We start from the raw sequence: 22,749 nt of genomic DNA on the forward strand, positions 1-22,749 counted from the left end.
TACCTAGTGATGGTGTAGCATGAAAGTCACATAGATCGCGCTATGTATCAAATGAAACGTTTTACTTTCCCTATGAACATGTTGCATGAAAGGCTTTTTAGTTATCTTATTCAACTTGCAAATATTGCATTTATCATTGTTTATGTTAATAGGTGGAATTAAGCTCATTTTAGACATTTCCTTAATCCTTTTGTAATGTACATGTCCTAGTCTAGCATGTCATAATTCTGAATCAGTCAAGTTGTTACTATTACTAGTTAAAGCTATGTCATTAACATTACTAGTTGAAGCAACACAAACAGATTCATTCATAAAAGAGACATCAACATTCAACATAAACATACCATTACATAGACAACTGAAACCTACAAAGGTACCATGTCTTGACAAGATATACTTCTCACTTTCCAATACTTGTTTGTACCCACAATTATTCAACACAATGCCACTAACAGAATCTTTCGAACTTCGGGCCCATACAAAACATTGTCCAAAAGTAAAGATTTTCCAGAAGTAAAAACAAGATTCATGGTTCCTTTGACCCGCTAGAACCAGCCTCATTCTTGTTCTTTGAACCACACTAGTTGGCATTCATCATCAATTTGCAGTCCCTGTTAAAGTGACCAACCGTATCACACTTCCAGCAAGGGTAATTCGGCTTTTTGTTTTGACCCGAATTGTTGTTCCCTTGAAATTTTCGTTTCCCTTTGAACTTACGGTTTCCTTTGGATTATTCACCTGTTTCAACCATATTCACAGAAGACGTTCCAGCCTTTTTCTTTTCATCATTGACCAACAATTTTTCTTGTGCTCTCAAGCCTTCTTCAATTCTGAAGAGGCTTCCAAGTTCAACCAAAGTTAACTCTCCTTTTTGATATTTCAGATTATGTTTAGAATCTTTCCAGGAAGGAGGTAACTTGTCAATGATACATGAAACCGAGATGGACTCATCCATCTTCATGTCATGTTAGGTATACTGCCCCAGAATTCGTAACAATTCATTGTATTGTTCTATGACAGACCTTGAATCAACCATTTTGTAATTGCTAAAATTATTGACAAGAAACTTCTTACTAGGAGAATCTTCTGCCATATATTTGGCTTCCAAAGTGTCCCACAATAACTTTGTAGTTTCTACGTTTTGATAAACATCAAATAAGGGATCAGACATACCATTCAGAATGTGGCCATGGCATATGTAATTGTCGTTCTCCCATTTCAACCTATTTCTGATTTGCTCCAGATTGCCCTCCTCCAGTATCTCCGGGATTGGAGTAGTCAACACGTACACCACCTTCAGCATTGTGAAAAGAAAGTGCATCTTCTTATGCCATCTTTGGAAGTCCTGCCCTTCAAACTTCTCCAGTTTGTCAAACTTTCTTGTCATGTCCTTCATCGATCTACTTGCCATCTTCACAGAAAACAATTTAATCTTTGTTGGGGAATTTTCAGATTACCAGATGATCAGAGAGGGCTGTAGTCACTCTCAGATCAAATTATTTTGGTGGTTCACCCGAATAATTTAATCGAATACAACTCTGATTTTCGAGAAACAGAACCAGGGTATGTGTGTATGCGAATTGTCTGAACCAGAAGAAATTGTGACCAAAACTGTCTGCGAATTTGAGAGGTTGTGCCAGTTTTTTATATTTCAAAACTGTGGTAGTTTCCAGAAAATAAAATTTTTTGATGCAGCTCGACCCCAGCCAGGGGCTTTGTCCCTTGGACCCTGCTCCCAGGGGCGCTGCCCCCGGACGCCCCGCCAAGGAGGCGTTGCCCCCTTGAAACCCCGTAGAGTATGGGCTCCACCCCTACACTTCGAATTATAATAGCTCAAACAAGCGTGCACTCCCGCACCTCCTAACTTGCTTAATGTGTATTATTATTCACTTTGATCACCAAGTCAATCCCGATTACACTAAAATATCTAACACATATTGAACATATGTAGTTACATGAAGAACTTTCATTAGATGTTGCATATTTTTGCTACCATAAAGAGGAAGAAATTTTATTAAATGTCGCTGATCGGAGTGTCGCGCTCCGGTCAAAGATAATATTTATATACCCTAATTACCCTTAACAAATAGCTAGTGGTAGCAAGGGGTCGAACCACGAAGAGTATGTGGTTTGTGTGCGGATTTGATTGAATTATGAAAAGTTGTCACTTTTATGAAGCTTGCTAACTTGTTTTTTTTGAATATTTTGGTTTGATTGAAAGATGTGAGTTGAAATTACTAAAACGATTAACTAAAATTAACTACTAATTGCAAGAAGTGAAAATGATTGTTTAAACAATAATAAGAAAACAAGGCTCACACCCGGTTTCAACAATTGCAAGACCTAGGGTTACTATGTATTTTAATTAGCTTTACTTGAATTAGTTCGTTAACGGGTCGCAATCACAAAGCTTAGGTGTCAATCGCTATCAACGTTGTAAACAACGGACCATGATACACTTCGTTACTTTGGACTAACAAATCCTACCAAAAGACAAAGCATAAATACGTGCATTCATTTCACAAAGTCAAATTTAATCATTCACTCGACAATTTGCAAATTCAATACCAACGTAGGACAATTGTCTAAGATTCAAACGCAATTCAAGTTGTCACAAAACAATCAACAAAACATAGTAAACCCTAAATCTTACAAAAGTCTACACCGGGGTGAAACCTCCAAGAAATTAGCCGCTCATGGTGTAAACGGTACAATCAACAGATGCACAAGACTTCAATTGAATCATCTTGGAGCTTGAGGGTGGATGGTGGAATGATTCGGGTTTAGGAATGGTTGGTGGTGATGGATGGATTGAAGGTGATAGAATAGTTGTGATGATGATGGACTAGGGTTTGGAATCAAGAAGATGATGGTGCCTTTGTTCTTGATTCCGGATGTAGAAGTGATCGATGATGGATTGGTGATGAGATGATCCATGAATAATGGCTCCAAGTTGTGTTTTCAAACTCCAATTAAGTTGTAACTGTCGTATTGAATGAGCCTCCTCCAATAAAAATCGAACTAACCCCCAAAATGATCAAAATCCCGTTTCTGTTTTTGACAAGCCGTCGCCGACGGCCCTCAACCCGTCGGCGACGGGTCTTGGATTTCCCACTTTGTCCCGACGGCTTAACCTCCTGGATACGGGTGTTTCAGCATACGGGGTTATCTAGGGGGCGTCGCCGACGGCCTATACCCCGTCGCCGACGGCTCCCTGAAAACCCAATTCCCATTTTTGGCTCCTTGCACCTCCGGTTGATCCGTAACGCATCCCGGTGCTCCGGTTTTCGACCCGGTGACCTGTAAAGCTCCCGAAAAGCTCCTTAAACTCCATCAACCCTGCAAAACACATTCTTGATTAAAAGTAGGCTATTCGAAACTGAAACTTACGTAAAAACATTAAGTTAAACAATAACAAGCACCGGTTTTCAACCGCGTATCACATCCCCACACTTGTCTTTTGCTTGCCCTCAAGCAAATCTGTTTTTCACTTTCATGTGGGTCAAACAACGAACATACATCCCATTCCCGAGACAAGGTTAAGGTCTAATGTCATACAAAAGTTCAAACTCTTTACAATATTCAATGTATTTAACGGTGACGTGCTTTAGATACACAAATGGTTACCCAAGATTAACCCGCCCGTAAAACTAACAAATCATGCATATCCCTCACAATGTGCTCTCCACTCGGCTTAAAGTTTGCTAACATGTGTAATGCGTTAGCTTTCAACAATTAATCTCTCAAAACCAAATAGAACACGTACCCGCATAGGCTTGCAACTCAATCATTCTCCACTATCGAACACAAATACTAAGCACAAGTCAAAAGGTCTTTGAAGGGTTGTAACGGGGCTAGGCGAAGGGTAGGAATAGGATATTTTTAAGTGGTTATGGTGATGGAAAATTCGAATTTTATTACAAAAGACTATCCTAAACTAAAGCAAACCATAAACATCCACAATGGGCAAAAACTTTCGCCTTTTATTCAATAAACTACTAGTACATCTTTTTGTGTTTTTCTCACTGCTTTTCATTATTTTTCGTAACATTTTCTGATTTTTTTTTTTTTTTTTTTTTTTGATATAAACCACAACTATACAAACAAGTAATCCTAAAACCGAATTTCCATCACACGGGTTTAAAAGAAAAAGGTTTACGGTTATGGGCTATAGGGTGGTCAAATGAAAGTTTTAGGCTCAAAGTGGGCGACTAGGGGATTTATTTGGGTAAAGGTAAGCAAATGGTGTAAAAGAAAAAAGTTTACCTAATGCCTTAATCATTCTCGTGCTTGTATTCGGTCTATAGTCTCGAACGTATCAAAAGTTGCAAGTTCTACAATACGCGACTAATGGCCCACTCAACAATGAAACATGTAAATGTGAATCTATGATGTAGAATGGCTCAATCCTCACGTATAAGGGTATGATATGTGATATGCATACATTGCTAGTTCCTTAGGCGAATTATTCTCAAATAACCACCCACTAAATACCCGATATGCTTATTAATTTGAACTTGACCATGACAAAAGACCAAATGGTTTGTGACATCCCTCGTTGACTTGGTTACTTGTGCTTTTGAGATTGCTTTGAAAACGGGACATTTTTGAAAAATTTTTGAAATTTTCCCCCATCCCCACACTTGAGGTAAACATTGTCCTCAATGTGTAGTATTTAAATGAACGGGTCAAAATCGAAAAATTTTTACTACTCCCCCATCCCCACACTTGAGGTACATATTGTCCTCAATATGTAAGAACTAGAGTTTGTAAAACGCAAGGGATGTGACACGGCTAACCTCCCCAAAATTACACCCCGGAAATAAAATACAAAATACACTCCACTTATTTGCTAACTAAAGATCAAAGGTAAAAAGAAACGTATGCACCTGGTTTTTCGCTAGTTCCTTGTGTGCTCTTCATCTTTTCACCAAGCAGTTGTCTCACGAACATAACGTACCTACAAATCTTAACCCTTGTGTAGAAGCATGCTTCTCACAACCATCAAAATTTGTTAACTGCCTAGTTCTACCACTTTTATGAAATTATTACCAAGCCATACGTTATTGTACCTTTGACTTTATGTGGAAAATATTTTACAACAACAATCAACCTAACTCACTTTCGTAGGAATCACGGTTGCATTTAGCTTATGCAACAAGCCCTTTTAAACCTCCCGATAGCTCGGGAGGACGAGTAGGTCTCGTGAGGGTTATATAGGGAACACACCCACAAAGTTCATTTAACTAGGCAATAATTAAATAAAAACAAAAAGAAATAGCGGAAAATAATATACAACAACAACAACATAAAACATACCATACCTCTACCGCTGATATCGCTCGTTTGGATCCATGGGCGGGTTGGGTTGGTATGAATAACCAGTGAGGGCCTCGAACATCTCCCTATAGTTATCTAAGGGGCTTTGCTCCCCTTGGGGTGGTGGTTGGTACGGGATTGGAACGAAGCTAGACCCTACCGCTTCAGGCCAATGCGGGGTCGGGTCGGATGGGCCTTGAGGATAGGGAAGATCGGAGTAATTTGTCCACCCCGAGTGCTCGGCGTAGGGGAGGCCGGCTTGGTAGTCTCTATGGTGTCGCTCCTGATCATGCAACACTTTGGCTTTATTAAGCGCCATCTCTTGAGAGACATACATGGCACTCCAACGGCGGCGGTTCAATTCTTCTTCTTGTTGTCGACGCGCCGTTTCCGCTTCTTCCCATGCCCGCCTTCGGGCTGCTTCATCCTCCTGTTGCTTTGCTAACTGTTCCATATGTGATCTTTGCATGGCTTGAAACAGTTCTTGCTCTTCCATGAACTTATTCATTCTTTCACGTTGGGCTCCTTGAGCGTCCCAATATTCTTGCATTGAAGCTCCGTAAGACCCTTGCCAAGCTTCTCTCCTTTGATTGTATTCCCGACCCTCTCCTATACACGCGGAGACATTATCATATATCTCCTGTTGCCCCCTGTCAAAGTTTTTGTAAGAGGGTACCCGTCGTCGGGTCACAAAACCTGCCACCTCAGCGTTTATCTCCCTATGTGGCCGCATATAACGTTGCCTTGGCCTTCGTGCCTCGGAGGGTTCAGCTTCCTCCTCTTCTTCCTCTTCTTCCTCCATCTCCACATCCTCTTCCTGCACGGGTGGTGCCCCGGAAATACGAACCTCAAACTTGTTCCCCAAATCATCGGTCACCACATACCGATTGCCCGAAAACTTGACCTCTATTCTCCAATTTTTCTTCATGTAACCCCAAGTAAATTCCTCCACTGGCTTAGAGACCCATAGTGCCTCCAAAGGTAAGCAATTCTGCTGCACAAGCATAGCACTGATGAGGCGTGCATACGGAATAAATCGCCTTTGGGACGACTCCCTGGTGGCCCATGTGTTCATCATGACTATGTGCCTCCACGACAGTGTCGGGGCTCCATACAATAGGGCATGCACCACCCTGCAATCACTAACTCGCACACCCCCACGATCACCAAATCTTGCTAAAATGTTCTCAACCGAGATCCCTTGAAGGATCTTTCCCTCGAGTGACATATGCTTTCGTTTCATATCACCCCCCGGGTGGGTTGGCAAGATAACATCTACCAATTGATCAATGTCGTTGGTGTTCAAATGATTATCCAAGAAATTTTCGATGGATGGATAATCATAGGCTTGTACCCCCAAAGAATCAAACCTAGCAATACGGTTCATCGTTTCAAAAGACATCGTCATGTTTCCTCGGGATGTCTTCCCCACTAACTTCCATTGCGAAGGGGGTTCGTTCTTGTTGAGAAGCTTCAATGTGGACAACCACTCACATACTTCTGACAAGTAAATCCGGTGAGTGTTGTCTTCACACCAATCCAATACACTCTCCCAGCCCAACCTCTCAAACATTTGCACAATTCCGATTTTCCGGAATTCTTCTACATTCACGGTCCGTTCACAGATCACTCTTGTTGGAACCGGTGTGTTCACCCCATTTGTCATCTTCCATTTCCACAACTTAGCTTCCAACTTTCTGTCTTGGTAGCTCGACAACTGCTTGTTCTTCTCATCATCCCAAATTCGGGCATTTTGACTATCCCTGAACTTTGCCCATTCCCAATCTTGTCGGTATAACCTCGCATCATTTTCCTCAACAGAGCTCGGTTGCTCCCACTTCTTCGGTATTAAACCGGAAGAGGACCCAATCCCGGATGATGAAGCTTGACCGGTAGTCTTTTGTCTCTTGCTTCCTGCCATGACTACAATCAAAAACAAGCAAAACATCAATATAGACTCCATCTTCATTAACAACCAGACTTTGAACATGATGTATGATGTTGACAATTTATTAACAAGTGTATACAAAGTCGCCTCTTTAAACTTCCAAAGTCGCTTACTTTATCATAACTTACTAATCTTTTGTCAATCTTATAATATCTTATAATTTCAACAAGAATCAACATCATATTCATGTTCAATCATGTTCATAACAGTGTAATCACTTCACTATGGTTATGACATGCTCAAATTCCATTCAAAACTACTAATCTTGCCCAAAATCATGCTATCATAACATACATTGTCTAAACAACCTACTCTTAAACCAAAAGTTTAAAATTTCGGAAGAAAGACACTAAAATATAATAATCAAGCATAAATTTAAGAAGAAACCATACCTTCGATGTTGTTAGACAAGAAAAACTAAGAAAAGATGACAAGCAAGCACTTTGATGAACACCCTTTCAAAAACCCTCAAGAACACGCCGAGAAATCTTGCACAATAGCAAGAATTGATGAAAACCGTGTTAGGGGTTTTGTTCGTCTTGAAAAACTACTCAAGATGGACCCAAGAATCAGAGGATTTGGTGGAGAATGTGTTTTGCAGGGTTGATGGAGAATTTAAATTCATTTGGGTGGAGAATTTAATCATTTCTTCCACCTCCGTAACCATATTCATCTTCCCCAACGTAATTGGCGTTTTGAGACCCAAACTCCTCATCATCATACCTTCGAGCATTATATACGTTTCCCCTATTCAAGTAACCCCAATCTTCATCATCATTGGCTCGATCATCATAATAACCCCCATCGTCCGAATTTTCCGTATGAATACTCACGTGTTCCGGCGATTGATAACCGGGAACACTATACGGTTCGTCATCGGGAATTGCATTCCGTAAATCGTCAATGTTGAAGAATGGGTCTTCGTTCACGGGATTGCCGTGATCACGGTTACCTCTTCGATCGGAGTTGACATTCCGATCATCAAGGTTAATAGGCAACGATGCTTGTCGGTGAATAGGTTGTTGCTGAGGTGTTCGTTGGGTGTTGTTGGTGTTTTGGTTTCGGAAAGGTGGAGTGGGTGGTCTTGCATTGGTGTTACCACCCGGTAGCTCTTGAGCGGGGAAAAAGGTTCCTCGGGTTTGGAATTGATTTGGGTGGAGGTTTTGGTTTGGGTTAAATTCTTGGTTGGAATTGTGGTTCGCCATTGAATCGGTTTCAATGGTCAGTGTGAGTCGGTTGGTTTGATTAGAAGCAAGAGTTGCTTCTAACCGGCTTGCTAAGTTTCTTCTTGCGAGTCTTTCAATTTCCGGTTCGTAGACTAGAGGTGAAGTCCTCCCGGAATTACGTGTACGCATGCACTACTTGTAACCTGCACAAGTAACACACCCCGCGTAACAAGGAAAAAGACAAGTACAAAAAGAAAATTAAACAAATTAAACAGTTAATCACGAAATTTCAAACAATATCCAAACACAAAGCGCACGCACTCCCCGGCAACGGCGCCAAAATTTGATCGGAGTGTCGCGCTCCGGTCAAAGATAATATTTATATACCCTAATTACCCTTAACAAATAGCTAGTGGTAGCAAGGGGTCGAACCACGAAGAGTATGTGGTTTGTGTGCGGATTTGATTGAATTATGAAAAGTTGTCACTTTTATGAAGCTTGCTAACTTGTTTTTTTTGAATATTTTGGTTTGATTGAAAGATGTGAGTTGAAATTACTAAAACGATTAACTAAAATTAACTACTAATTGCAAGAAGTGAAAATGATTGTTTAAACAATAATAAGAAAACAAGGCTCACACCCGGTTTCAACAATTGCAAGACCTAGGGTTACTATGTATTTTAATTAGCTTTACTTGAATTAGTTCGTTAACGGGTCGCAATCACAAAGCTTAGGTGTCAATCGCTATCAACGTTGTAAACAACGGACCATGATACACTTCGTTACTTTGGACTAACAAATCCTACCAAAAGACAAAGCATAAATACGTGCATTCATTTCACAAAGTCAAATTTAATCATTCACTCGACAATTTGCAAATTCAATACCAACGTAGGACAATTGTCTAAGATTCAAACGCAATTCAAGTTGTCACAAAACAATCAACAAAACATAGTAAACCCTAAATCTTACAAAAGTCTACACCGGGGTGAAACCTCCAAGAAATTAGCCGCTCATGGTGTAAACGGTACAATCAACAGATGCACAAGACTTCAATTGAATCATCTTGGAGCTTGAGGGTGGATGGTGGAATGATTCGGGTTTAGGAATGGTTGGTGGTGATGGATGGATTGAAGGTGATAGAATAGTTGTGATGATGATGGACTAGGGTTTGGAATCAAGAAGATGATGGTGCCTTTGTTCTTGATTCCGGATGTAGAAGTGATCGATGATGGATTGGTGATGAGATGATCCATGAATAATGGCTCCAAGTTGTGTTTTCAAACTCCAATTAAGTTGTAACTGTCGTATTGAATGAGCCTCCTCCAATAAAAATCGAACTAACCCCCAAAATGATCAAAATCCCGTTTCTGTTTTTGACAAGCCGTCGCCGACGGCCCTCAACCCGTCGGCGACGGGTCTTGGATTTCCCACTTTGTCCCGACGGCTTAACCTCCTGGATACGGGTGTTTCAGCATACGGGGTTATCTAGGGGGCGTCGCCGACGGCCTATACCCCGTCGCCGACGGCTCCCTGAAAACCCAATTCCCATTTTTGGCTCCTTGCACCTCCGGTTGATCCGTAACGCATCCCGGTGCTCCGGTTTTCGACCCGGTGACCTGTAAAGCTCCCGAAAAGCTCCTTAAACTCCATCAACCCTGCAAAACACATTCTTGATTAAAAGTAGGCTATTCGAAACTGAAACTTACGTAAAAACATTAAGTTAAACAATAACAAGCACCGGTTTTCAACCGCGTATCAGTCGCTAAAAACAATAACTGTGTTAAATAAGTTAAAAATAACTTTTTTTACACTTTTTATTAATTTCCATAAGTTAAACTTGTTTAAGATTTTTCAGATATTTTAGTGTAATCGGGGATTAACTTGGTGATCAAATCGAATAATAATACACATCAAGCAAGTAAGGAGGTGCGGGAGTGCACGCTTGTTTGAGTTATTATAATTCGAAGTGTACCGGCGGAGCCCGTACTGTACGAGGGTTCCAAGGGGGCAGTGCCCCCTTGGCGGGGGTCCGGGGGCAGCGCCCCTAGTAGAAGGGTCCATGGGGCGGCAGCCCCTGGCGGGGTCCAAGGGGCAGAGCCCAAGGGTCCGGGGGCAGCTCCCCTGGAAGCAGGGTCCAAGGGGCGGCAGCCCCTAGCGGGGTCCAAGGGGCAGAGCCCCTGGCCTTAATGAAACTGCATCAGAAAATATTATTTTCTGGAATTTGACACATTTTCGAAATGTAAAAAACAATGGTAGTTTTTGGCAGTTTTGTCTGAAAAAATAGAGGTAACTGCCATTAGGCAGTTACAACCCCAAAAACCAAAATTCGTAGACAACTTGATTAGATTCTTCTTCCTTGTTCGAAAATTCATAGACACACCAACATACCCTGGTTCAATTTCTCATAAAATCAGAGTTGTATCCGATTGAATTTTTCGGGTGAACCACCGAAATAATTTGATCTAAGAGTGATTACACGCCTCTCTGATCATCCGGTAAACTGAAATTCCCTAACAAAGATCAAATTATTTTCTGTGAAGATGGCAAGCGGATCGATGAAGGGTATGACAAGCAAGTTTAACAAACTGGAGAAGTTCGAAGGGCAAGACTTCAGCAGATGGCAGAAGAAGATGCACTTTCTTCTGACTACGTTGAAGGTTGTGCACGTGTTGACTACTCCAATCCCGGAGATACTGGTGGAGGGCAATCTGGAGCAAATCAGGAAGAGGTCAAAGTGGGAGAACGACAATTATATATGTCTTGGCCACATTCTGAATGGTATGTCTGATCCCTTATTTGATGTTTATCAAAATGTTGAAACTGCAAAGTTACTGTGGGACACGTTGGAAGCCAAATACATGGCAGAAGATTCTTCTAGTAAGAAGTTTCTTGTTAGTAATTTCAATAATTACAGAATGGTTGATGAAAGGCCTGTCATGGAACAGTACAATGAATTGTTAAGAATTCTGGGGCAATTTGCCCAACATGATATGAAGATGGATGAATCCATCTCTGTTTCGAGTATCATTGATAAGTTACCTCCTTCCTGGAAAGATTTTAAACATAATCTGAAACATCAGAAAGGAGAGTGAACTTTGGTTGAACTTGGAAGCCACTTCAGAATTGAAGAAGGCTTGAGAGCACAGGAAAATGTGTTGGTCAATGATGAAAAGAAACGGGCTGGATCAAGTTCTGTGAACATGGTTGAGACAGGTGAATCATCCAAAGGAAAAAGTAAGTTCAAAGGGAAACGAAAGTTTGAAGGAAATAACAATTCGGGTTCAAACAAAAAGCCGAATTACCATTGCTAGAAACGTGGTTTGTCACTTTAAGAGGGACTGTAAGATGATGAAGAATAACAACAAGTCCGGTTCAAAGAACAAGAATGAGACTGGTTCTAGCGGGTCCAAGGACCCGGGCAAGCAAGGTCAGAATTTAATAATTCGGTTCAGAATTATGTGGTCACTAATTTCTGAGGCATTTTATGTGTAGGATGATGACATTGCTTGGTGGGTTGATTCGGGTGCGACAAGCCATGTATGCAAGGATCTTCGTTGGTTTAAAGACTTTCAACCAATCGAAGACGGGTCTATCATAAAGATGGGGAATGTTGTAACTGAACCAATCAAGGGAATAGGAACTGTGAATCTTGTGTTTACTTCTGGAAAAACTTTACTTTAGAACAATGTTTTGTATACGCCCGGGATTCGAAAGAATCTATTAAGTGGCCTTGTGTAATAATTGTGGGAACAGACAAGTATTGGAAAGTGACAAGTATATCTTGTCAAGACATGGTACCTTTGTTAGTTTCGGTTATCTAGATAATGGTATGTTTATGTTGAATGTTGATGTCTCGTTTATGAATGAATCTGTTTGTGTTGCTTCATCTAGTAATGTTAATGATGTACCTTCAACTAGTAATGCAAATTGCATAGCTTCAACTAGTAGTAGAAACAACTTGACTGAATTGGAATTATGGCATGCTAGACTAGGACATATACATTATAAAAGAGTTCAAGAAATGTCTAAAATGAGCTTAATTCCTCCTATTAACATAAACAATGATAAATGCCATGTCTGCAAGTTGAATAAGATAACCAAAAAGCCTTTCATATAACATGTTCATAGGGAAAGTAAAGTGTTAGATTTGATACATAGTGATCTATGTGATTTTCATGCTACACCGTCTCTAGGTAATAAAAAATACGTAGTAACATTTATAGATGATGCTACTAGATTTTGTTATGTTTATTTGTTGCATGCTAAGGATGAAGCTCTTGAAAAGTTTAAGATTTATAAACAAGAAGTAGAGCTTCACCGGAGTGGGTTGATCAAAACCCTACATACGGACAGAGGTGGTGAGTATTTTGATCTGGTGTATTTCCAATCTACTGAAATAATACACCATACCACAGCTCCTTACACACTAGAACAAAATGGTGTGGCGGAAAGGAAAAATAGGACTCTAAAGGAAATGGTCAATACCATGTTGTCCTATTCGGGCCTAAGTGAGGGCTTTTGGGGTGAGGCTATGTTGACAGCCTGCTATTCGCTAAATAGGGTTCCAAATAAAAGGAACAAGACCACCCCTTTTGAGCTTTGGTATAAAAAACCACCTGAGCTACATAAGTTGAGAGTTTGGGGTTGTAGAGCCGTGGTGAGGCTCACTGATCCTAAGATAAGAAACATAGGGAAAGAGGTATAGACTACATTTTCATTGGGTATGCGGAGCATTTATTTGCACACAGGTTCTATGTTATAGAACCAAATGACTACGTGTCAGTGCATACGGTAATTGAGGCAAGAACTGCAGAGTATGATGAGAATAGATTCTCTTCAATACCTAGGCCTAGAGACATGGTTCCAAGCTTTAGTAACTCTCACGTGGCTGATCAAGTGATTGATACTCCTCCGGAACCTAGGAGGAGTGGTAGAGCAAGAAAAGCTAAATCATTTGGTGATGATTTTCAGCTATATTTGGTTGAAGGATCTAGAGATGAAATTAAAATTCAATATCAATATTGTTTCAATATTGAGGAAGATCCTAAAACCGATAGTGAAGCCATGGCATCAGAAGCTATAAATGATGAGATGGACTCTGTTATGCAGAATAACACTTAGAAACTCTCTGATCTACCCCCTAGGTGTAAATCACTTGGTTGTAAATGGATCTTCAAGAAGAAGATGAAAGTAGATGGTTCAATTGATAAGTTTAAAGCCCGATTGGTTATCCAAGGCTTCAGACAAAAGGAAGGAATTGACTACTTTGATACATATGCTCCTGTAGCAAGAATATCCACTATTAGGTTGTTGGTTGCCTTAGCTGCAATACACAATCTTGTAATTCACCAAATGGATTTGAAAACCGCTTTCTTGAATGGTGATTTGGATAAGGAGATATATATGAAGCAACCAGAGGGGTTTGTTATGCCTGGCAATGAGAATAAGGTGTGTAAGCCGGTTAAGTCATTATATGGCTTAAAGCAAGCACCAAAACAGTGGCATCAAAAGTTTAATGATGTGGTTTTGTCTAATGGTTTTGTATTAAACCAAGCAGACAAGTGTGTATATAGCAAATTTGACGATTCTAGGAAAGGAGTCGTAATTTGTATATATGTAGATGACATGTTGATCTTCGGTACTGACCAGGATCAAGTTGATAAAACAAAGAAATTTTTGTCATCTTGTTTTGACATGAAAGACATGGGGGAGGCGGAGGTGATCCTTGGTATAAGGATCAAACAGGAGAACAATGGCATACCTATCTCTCAATCTCATTATATTGAGAAGATGTTGAAAAAGTTTAATTTTCATGATAGTTCTTCGGTTAGCACTCCAATGGATCCTACTTTTTTAGCTCTCACCTAATGAAGGTGTAGCTGTAAGCCAACTTGAATATTCAACGACCATTGAATCCCTCATGTATGCCATGATTAGCACTAGACCGGATATAGCTTATGCTGTTGGAAAGCTTAGTAGGTATACTAGCAATCCAGGTGCAAGTCATTGGCAAGCAATGAATCGAGTATTTAGGTACTTGAAAGGAACCATGAAATATGGTTTGACTTATACCGGATTTCCTTCAGTTCTAGAAGGTTATTCGGATGCAAGTTGGATTAACAACAAGGAAGATCATTCTTCCACAAGTGGATGGACTTTTCTACTAGGAGGAGCTGCCATATCTTGGGCATCTAAGAAACAGACTTGCATTACTGATTCGACAATGGATTCTGAGTTTGTAGCATTAGCCGCAGCTGGCAAAGAAGCTGAGTGGCTAAGAAACTTGATTTATGAGATTCCATTGTGGCCTAAACCTATATCACCAATATCTATTAGATGTGATAGTGCTGCTACCTTGGCTAACGCCTATAGCCAAGTGTATAATGGGAAGTCTAGACACTTAGGTGTTAGACACAACATGATTCGTGAGCTCATCATGCATGGGGTGATATCGGTGGAGTTTGTGAGAACTCAACAGAATTTAGCCGACCATTTAACCAAAGAGTTATGTAGACATCTTGTGCACAAGGCGGATGTAGGGATGGGATTAAAGTCCACCTGAGATTTCTCGTGTTAAGATACCCAATTCCCGCCTAATATGACGTTAGGTGCTGAATTCAATGTGAAAAGCTTAACATCTAGAAATTGGAACACATTAGTAGCATCATCCCAAGGTATGTATTCAGACCTGCAAGTTAAAGAAGGTTGAAGGTTTTCATCTTAATAGTTTTTGAAAAATTGCATATGCAGGTGCAAGAATAAAGAACTACCTATATGAGCATGAAGTTTAGCCGCTTTAAGAAGCTAGGACTTGGCTTTGATATGCTCATTGAAGGATGGGACACAGGCTAGTAAAAATAGTATCAAGAAAGAACATTAGAGTATGTAAACTTGTGTGTATATTATCTTCATGTATTCACTGAATAGAAAGGGTTCAATCCTTAGCGACACCCCTATATTCGAATATTTGGAATATGTAATATACTAATGTGAAATTCAATCTTCGCGATATTTCATTTATGCATAAGTTTGATTGTTATGACTTTGTTTAAGTTAATCAAAGATTACGCTAAAATGGGGGAGGATTGTGAGATATTTTAGTGTAATCGGGGATTGACTTGGTGATCAAATCGAATAATAATACACATCAAGCAAGTTAGGAGGTGCGGGAGTGCACGCTTGTTTGAGTTATTATAAACAAGTTAGGAGGTGCGAGGGTTCCAAGGGGGCAGCGCCCCTGGGAGCAGGGTCCAAGGGGCGGCAGCCCCTGGTGGGGTCCAAGGGGCGACAGCCCAAGGGTCCGGGAGAGAAAAGATGGGGGCGGATAATGAAGATAAAACCCTAAATGAAATAACCCTAAATGAAAATGTAGAACGCGTGTTTTTTTTATCAAATAATGTATTGTGCATTCAGTGATTGTACAATATGCTTTATGTGCTTGTAAATGTTGAAAAGTGGCAAATGACCATTTGTGTCCTTCGGATATGCATTATATATATAGTATAGATAGAGTTCATTGAAAATACATTCTAGATAATAAAAAATATTTTTGTGCTAATTTAAGTACGCCTAAAATATTTAAAACAACAATTGGTTTCTTAGATTTTCTTAGCGAGTTGGAATCTAGGTCAATCTAAGGTTGCTAGAGCATCAAAGAATACTTCTTAGAAATGTCACAATATGGTCCGTGGATGCCTCACATAATCCGTGAAAGGGTGGAGATGAGTCCTTATATACAGTTATGTGTAAGTATTTCTATCTTCAATGGCTTGTGATGAAGGCCTAAAATGTGGTTGTCACTAGAAACAATGGCTGACGATAACATCAAACTTTAATGTCGCTAAAAACAATAATTGTGTTCAATAAGTTGAAAATAACTTTTTTACTCTTTTTATTAACTAGTGTTTTTCAATGACGCGCGTTGCGCGAAAGGCATTGGTGTTTTCGACCGACATCATTCTTCAAACGATTCGAGATAAATGATGTGTAACCAGCCATATCCGGCATCGTGGAGTGTATTAAAAAGGGAGCAATTGGACGATTGGATGTTGGGTTAGGTGTTTCTTGGAATGTCCACGGAGTGTATTAAAAAGGGAGCAATTGGACGATTGGATGGTGGGTTAGGTGTTTCTTGGAATGTCCACGGATTGTTCGGGTCAAAACGATGTGTAACCAGCCATATATATCCGGCATCATGGTTGGATGAGAATTTTTTTAAAAAATAAGATAGAGATGATTATAGAAGAGGTGAGTAGTTGTGGTAAAAAAATGAATAGACGTGTGAGTATTTATAGTGAATAAATTTTTTTAAACATTATCCGTTGGCCAACGGCTAGCCCAAACGGCTACTTGTCTTGACCAATGAGATCCCGCCATATCATCTTGATAGCCCCGTCCAACGCCTGGGCTGAAACCCCCCGCCCAAGGGGCCACTCCGAAACCCAAGCCCACCCAGGGTGGTGACTTGGGCGTTTGTACCCAACCCATGCCACAACCCCCCCCCCCCCCGGGCTGAAACCCCCGCCCAAGGGGCCACTCCGAAACCCAAGCCCACCCGGGGTGGTGACTTGGGCGTTTGTACCCAACCCACGCCACAACCCCCGCCCCATTCCCCATATTCTAATATACCTTAAATGCACTGTTTATTTAGTTTGTTTTTTTTATCATATATGAATATGAACTAGGTTATCACCCGGGACTGCTTCCCGGGTTAGAGAAAATGATTTAGATAAACATTAAGTGTATTTAAATAATATAAACAAAGTGCCATGTTACATAAATTCATCAAACAAATATCTCGATCTTTAATGTGATAGTATTATTTTTGTAACCAACTAATCATAATTTACTCATCTATCGGTTATTTAAATATAACTAAAAAAATGGATAAACAAAGTATGTCAACCCACCCATCTTACCTATTTTTTGTAGGACCAACAAAAAATCATATATATTACCAAATTATACCAAAGACAAACTAAAAATGTTTGATATTACAATACAGCCACTAAAGAAACTACAACCATCAAACAAACTACAATTTCATACACGATAGATCACATTTATACCAAAGTTACCATGTTCATTCTAGAACTTTTGTCTGGTTCATAAGCCACAAGAAGCCAAAGCCTTTAATCTCCTTCGTTAAGCTTACAAAGTGCGGTTGTTTTTTTGTTGAATAGTATGTTATGTCGACACTTCCAAATACACCAAATCGCCATTTGCATGGTCGTATACACCACTTTTTTCCTGGCTAAAGAAAGTTATTTATATTAATTATCCATCTTCAAACTCCCATCCATCATCCAACCCGAACCCAAAACCCAAATTATACATTTACCATCAAATTCCACCAGCAAAAAGCATTTAAAAACCCAATATTGTATCTTTAAAAGTTTGCCCTTCGTATATGACATTAACATAAATGAGATGCACTTGAGTCTTGTCTTTTGAGTTTTCTAGTATAACATATACCATAAGCTCTCACTTGGCCAAGCTAATACCTAAAACGCCCCTTGAATTATACAAGTTTTTTAAAGTTCACTTTTGACAGCATTAGTGTGCTCGTATTAATCAAGTGGAAATAACAAAAAAAAAATTATTTAAAATTCAGTAGCAACCTAGACGTGCTTAAGCCATGTAACGCGAACACGAACCACGTAATTCGTTTATCTAAAAGGGTTTTAAACATGTTGGTGTGTTGAAGATATAAGTTGTATATATCTTTTTATTGAAATTTAAATGAGTTGTGCCAACCGTTTATCTAAAACCCAAACAAAAGTTGAAGTGTTGGCAATAATAAACTACAAACCCTTGACCAGCAAGGTGTTAGTAATTAGTGTCCTTCCCAAACTAAGGCAACAACCTATGACATGAAGAGAGATTGGGGCATCGCATACCTTTTGTCTTCGATGGCTTACCATTTCCCTTGAACCGAGTCATTTAGGTGGTGAGGTATTAAGAAGGCTAGTACTGAAGCCTGAAGACAATCACTTGCTTAGCCATGCTGGTAAATGATGTAGCTTTAAACAAAGATAGATAAACAACAAAAAAATGTAAAAAACAGCAAGAAGTTGCGAAACAACAGCAAAAACGACATCGAAAAACAGCTAAAAACCAAAAGAAAGGGTCTTTTTTATAACAAATAGTAGATCCAGTACAATAGCACGTCAAACTGGTTGGGTAGCGATGAGCTCGGTAAAGTACCGGTACCGAAAGTACGATTCTGAAAATTACTAAAAAATAGGCACCTGTACCGAAATTGCTTGGTACATACTCGAAGGTAAATCAACCCAAATTACCGGTATTGTGCCCTACTTAACCGAACCGAAAGTACCGTTCCAAAAAACATAAAAATGGGTACCGAAAATGACCCGCTACGGTATCGGTTCGGTTTTGGTACCATTTGCTCATCCCTAAGGTTGGATCAAAGTTAGTAATTTTCGTTAACACAAGCAAATGAAAAAAAAAATAGCAACCATTTGTTATTTGTGACGTTACATTAGAAAAAACTTAAAATTTGCATAGGAATAAAGCATCAACTACGTCATACCTTAAAAAAAATTAGTATTTTTTTTAAATAAAGCCTCTTTCATCGGCTTAGAAAACCAAACCAATAATAGTATAATACCTACATGAAATGTCGCCAACGGCACAACCTTAAAACCCACCAGAAGAAGATGAAGACGGTACAAAATTGCTGGCTCTTCAACATCTTGTCTTCCATGTATTAGTTGTTTTGGCTGGAAAATATAACAATCGGTGCATATTAGTTTATGGGCTTGAAAATGTAATCACTGTATGATGAATTGAAACATTCAGGATATCAAAAGTTATAGTTTTTTAAGATTGCAAAAGGGGCAAACTTACTTTAAAAACTTTGCCCTGTTTCATTTTTCCAAGGAATGATTTGCTTTGTAACATGACTAATGTGCATACATGTTTCATATTATTAAATTAGCAAACAAAACAAACTATGCTTATAATTATCATTCTTTCGTGTTGATGATCACAAAACAGTGAAGGCCATAACAAATTGGAAATAGGAATGAAAACCTTAGGCAACAAAAAGATTTGACCTAAAGCTTGTATCCATTCGCACGACCAAAAGTGAGTGTATAGCATTCTGGCGGTCCTGAAACAACGATTAACTGTGAAGAGTGCAACATAAATTAGTAAAATGGAACTAAAACTGGAATGAAGAAAACGTCAAATTTGCTATTATATGTTTAAAGTATAATAAATTTATTCATGTCCACTTTAAGATCAGCTTCACCGGGCCAGAAGAATACCCGCTAGCCCAAGAGTCCTGAGTCGCTAAAGATTCCGAAAAAACTTTCATCTCCTTCCTTTCTAGCTGTTCCCCAAAACTAAAAGTGTTTCATCATTATCTTCCTCAAACTCCCACTCAACTTATTTTATATCTATCAAACCACTCTTTGATTTTCATCAACCTCCTGTTATCTTTTCAAAAATCAAACACAAATAATCAGTCAAACTAAATCCAACCACCCTTCTAATGACAATCATGATTCTACATTTCTATGTCATATACAGTCAATGAAGATCCTAATTCTCATTTCCAATAAAAACCCACAATCTTGAACTCAAAATCAAACCACTTTCACAACAAAAAAATCAAAACTTTCTTATCCCAAATTATACATGACAATAATTTAAAGCTCATAAAGCAAAAAAAAGAAGCATATATTAAGGTTATAAAACTGGATGAAGAAAGCCAATAAAAGAATAGGAATTCGAGGGGTATAATATCCATGATGGAATGAAGGAGCTCGATCCATCCATATCCAGTTGGAAAAAAAATAACTCCAAAAATGCGATCCCACTATAATTACCTTATCAGCAGCAAAACTCAAGTAAGCTTTGGCCCTTATCAGCTGATCTTTCATCACTTTAACCTCAGTATCCATTAGTACCCTCCGTGCTTGTGCTTGTGCATCCTGATCATGCCCTAGTGTTGCATGACAACTTCTCCCTGCCACGTCATCAAAACAAAGAAAAATCTTAAATTGTTCACACTTTACATAGGCAACAATATAAATAATTAACACATTTATAAGTAACTATTGTTAGACAATAGATACCCTTGTATTCTTGCACAAAAAAAGCATAAATCAAACATTATAAGTTACCAATCTTTTCTCTTCATGGCTCTGTCCATTAATTCCTTTTGCATCAAGATCTCCTAAAATCATTCAGCTAATAATCATCAATAATCAAGAAATGTACAGTAATCATCCAATCGATCAATCAAGTTACATTCGATGACATCAAGAGACCAACCATTTCCTTTCATCAAATCACTATTTCCACCGCTTCCAACATCGTCAGACTTTATACCCGAATTCGCGACTTTGGAACCGACAGGAACATCAACCTTTACATCTTTGTAAACCTTCAAAATAGGTTCTCTTAACCCAACACCTTCCTCCTAGTAATAACAATAACAAACACATTTCATTCACATAATTTTTTCAATCAAACCAAAGTAGAAACCAACATTACAAAAAAAAAAAAAAAAAAAAAAAAAAAAAAAAACTGCTTTATCAGATTCAGCGTCAGCAGATCCCTCCTACCTTTCTGCAAAATAAGTTAATAATAAAATATTATAAATTATTCTCCATGATAACCAGCAACACCAACCATAACAAAATCAACAAAAGTGCTTAAACAACAATATACACTTCGATTTAAACTTCATAGAATCAGATTTTAAAATGTACACACACATACAGTTTGATTAACAACAATAATCACAATAGCTTAACGAAAACATAAATAGGCGGTTAAATCATACCAAAGTTGATAAATCATCAACCAATCCATTCGATTTTGCATCAGAAAACACAGATGCATCATACAAATTGAACTTGTAAAACCGATGAAACAATAACAGTAAAAGCGTACCGTATGGCAGACGAATTGGGGCGAAAACTGAGAGAGAAAGCAAATAGAGGATGAAAATTGTCGTGGGTCAACGGAATTGCTTCATGAAACGGGAAGAATAGGACCTGAAATTGTAATCATTTGCAGTACAGAAAGTGGAAACTTGATAAATCATCAACCAATCCGCTATAATTTCCAAGTAGAAATTTCAACATTGGCGACTTGAGAGGCAAAAGTAGTTGCAGCAACGGGAAGTTGATTACAATTAGGGTTTCTTCCACAACAAAACCATCTAGTAACACCAAGATTGATTGAGAAAGATAAAGATGTGGAGATAGATTCTCAGTGAGGATGCGGCGTCTAGGGTTTGCTATAGGATGGAGAGGATGATGAGTTTATGAGAAAATTATAAAGGATCCACTTTTCCAAAAGTTGGGTCAATAAAGGGATTCGGATCCCGCATCACTGAAAAGCGACCCAGGATTTTCCCGCCAAAACTGAATCTACGAGGCCCTAATATTGCGACACGTGTCCCAATTTATTTTTTGTTTATTATATATAATAGATTTCCATAAGTTAAACCTGTTTAAGCTTAACTTATTTTTCCCCACCCAATCTATTCAAAAGTTTAATTCAAAAAAAAAAAACATTTTTATCTAAAGTTTTCACGAAATTTCTAAACTTTAGGTAATGTATTTCTTCATGGGGACTTTTCAACGGTGTTCTCTTTTCAAGTTACTAGTCGGTATGGAGGGTCGGCTGAGGCCCGTCTTCCTGCCGCCGCCCCAAACTCCCCACCCCCCATGTCCGTCGCCGCCCCATTTCCGGTAACTTCGTCTCCCACCAGCCGAACTCGACGGCCCCACCTCCTCTCTCCTTCTCTCACATATACCTATACATACACATATATATATATATATATATATATAGAGTAAGGTTAACATACAAAAAGCCTTATCATACATCACGTAGGAGACAATGGTAACCGTTGGATCAGGGGTATAATCACGCATGGGACCACATAATCACACATGGGACCACATAATCACGCATGGGACCACATAATCACGCATGGGACTATAATCATGCACGTTCTATGATAATAACGCACGTTATATTTTTTGTCATGTATGTTAATGTAGGTTAAGCCCTGATGTACATTATACTTTATCTATATATATATATATATATATATAGGTTCATCCCCCACCCCCTAGGTCCATCACTCTCAAACCCTTCCTACGTGACGATGATGTGATGGTCCATCCTCTTGAAGATGAGGCTCTCCATACCCTCTAGTCTTATAAGAAACAATTCTACAAACATTACCTACTGCTATGACACGTCCCATCTTGTTGTTTGTAAAATTTGTCCAAATTATGCTAAAAGAAGCAAGTGGAGTTGTCA

The 22,749-nt window shown here is 39.1% G+C and overlaps 1 protein-coding gene and 1 long non-coding RNA gene across 16 annotated transcripts; one reads left to right on the top strand and one right to left on the bottom strand.

Annotated features, from left to right (window-relative positions):
• The first annotated feature begins 10,976 nt into the window (after nt 1-10,976).
• LOC110944946 lies at nt 10,977-11,528 on the top strand. The gene has a single exon (XM_022186590.1). The coding sequence runs from the start codon at nt 10,977-10,979 to the stop codon at nt 11,526-11,528; it is 552 nt and encodes a 183-aa protein (XP_022042282.1).
• Nucleotides 11,529-17,373: 5,845 nt separating this feature from the next.
• On the bottom strand, nt 17,374-21,736 carry LOC110864130. 15 transcript variants are annotated; one of them, XR_004859787.1, is made up of 8 exons: nt 21,364-21,736; nt 21,033-21,036; nt 20,740-20,887; nt 20,589-20,641; nt 20,292-20,431; nt 19,492-19,899; nt 18,336-19,178; nt 17,374-17,689 (listed from the first exon to the last, which is right to left on the bottom strand). It is a non-coding gene; the product is annotated as an uncharacterized LOC110864130 (long non-coding RNA). The 15 variants fall into 15 exon arrangements; XR_004859789.1 differs by having other exon boundaries at nt 17,611-19,178; nt 19,515-19,570; nt 19,728-19,899; XR_004859784.1 differs by having other exon boundaries at nt 17,611-19,178; nt 19,492-19,570; nt 19,728-19,899.
• Nucleotides 21,737-22,749: the final 1,013 nt, after the last annotated feature.

Source organism: Helianthus annuus, chromosome 6 (assembly GCF_002127325.2).
Source record: "Helianthus annuus cultivar XRQ/B chromosome 6, HanXRQr2.0-SUNRISE, whole genome shotgun sequence".
NCBI lineage: Eukaryota > Viridiplantae > Streptophyta > Magnoliopsida > Asterales > Asteraceae > Helianthus > Helianthus annuus.

What these genes read in the sequence shown, in the direction of transcription:
- LOC110944946 (XM_022186590.1), top strand. Translation starts at nt 10,977, where the DNA reads ATGGCAAGCGGATCGATGAAGGGTATGACAAGCAAGTTTAACAAACTG.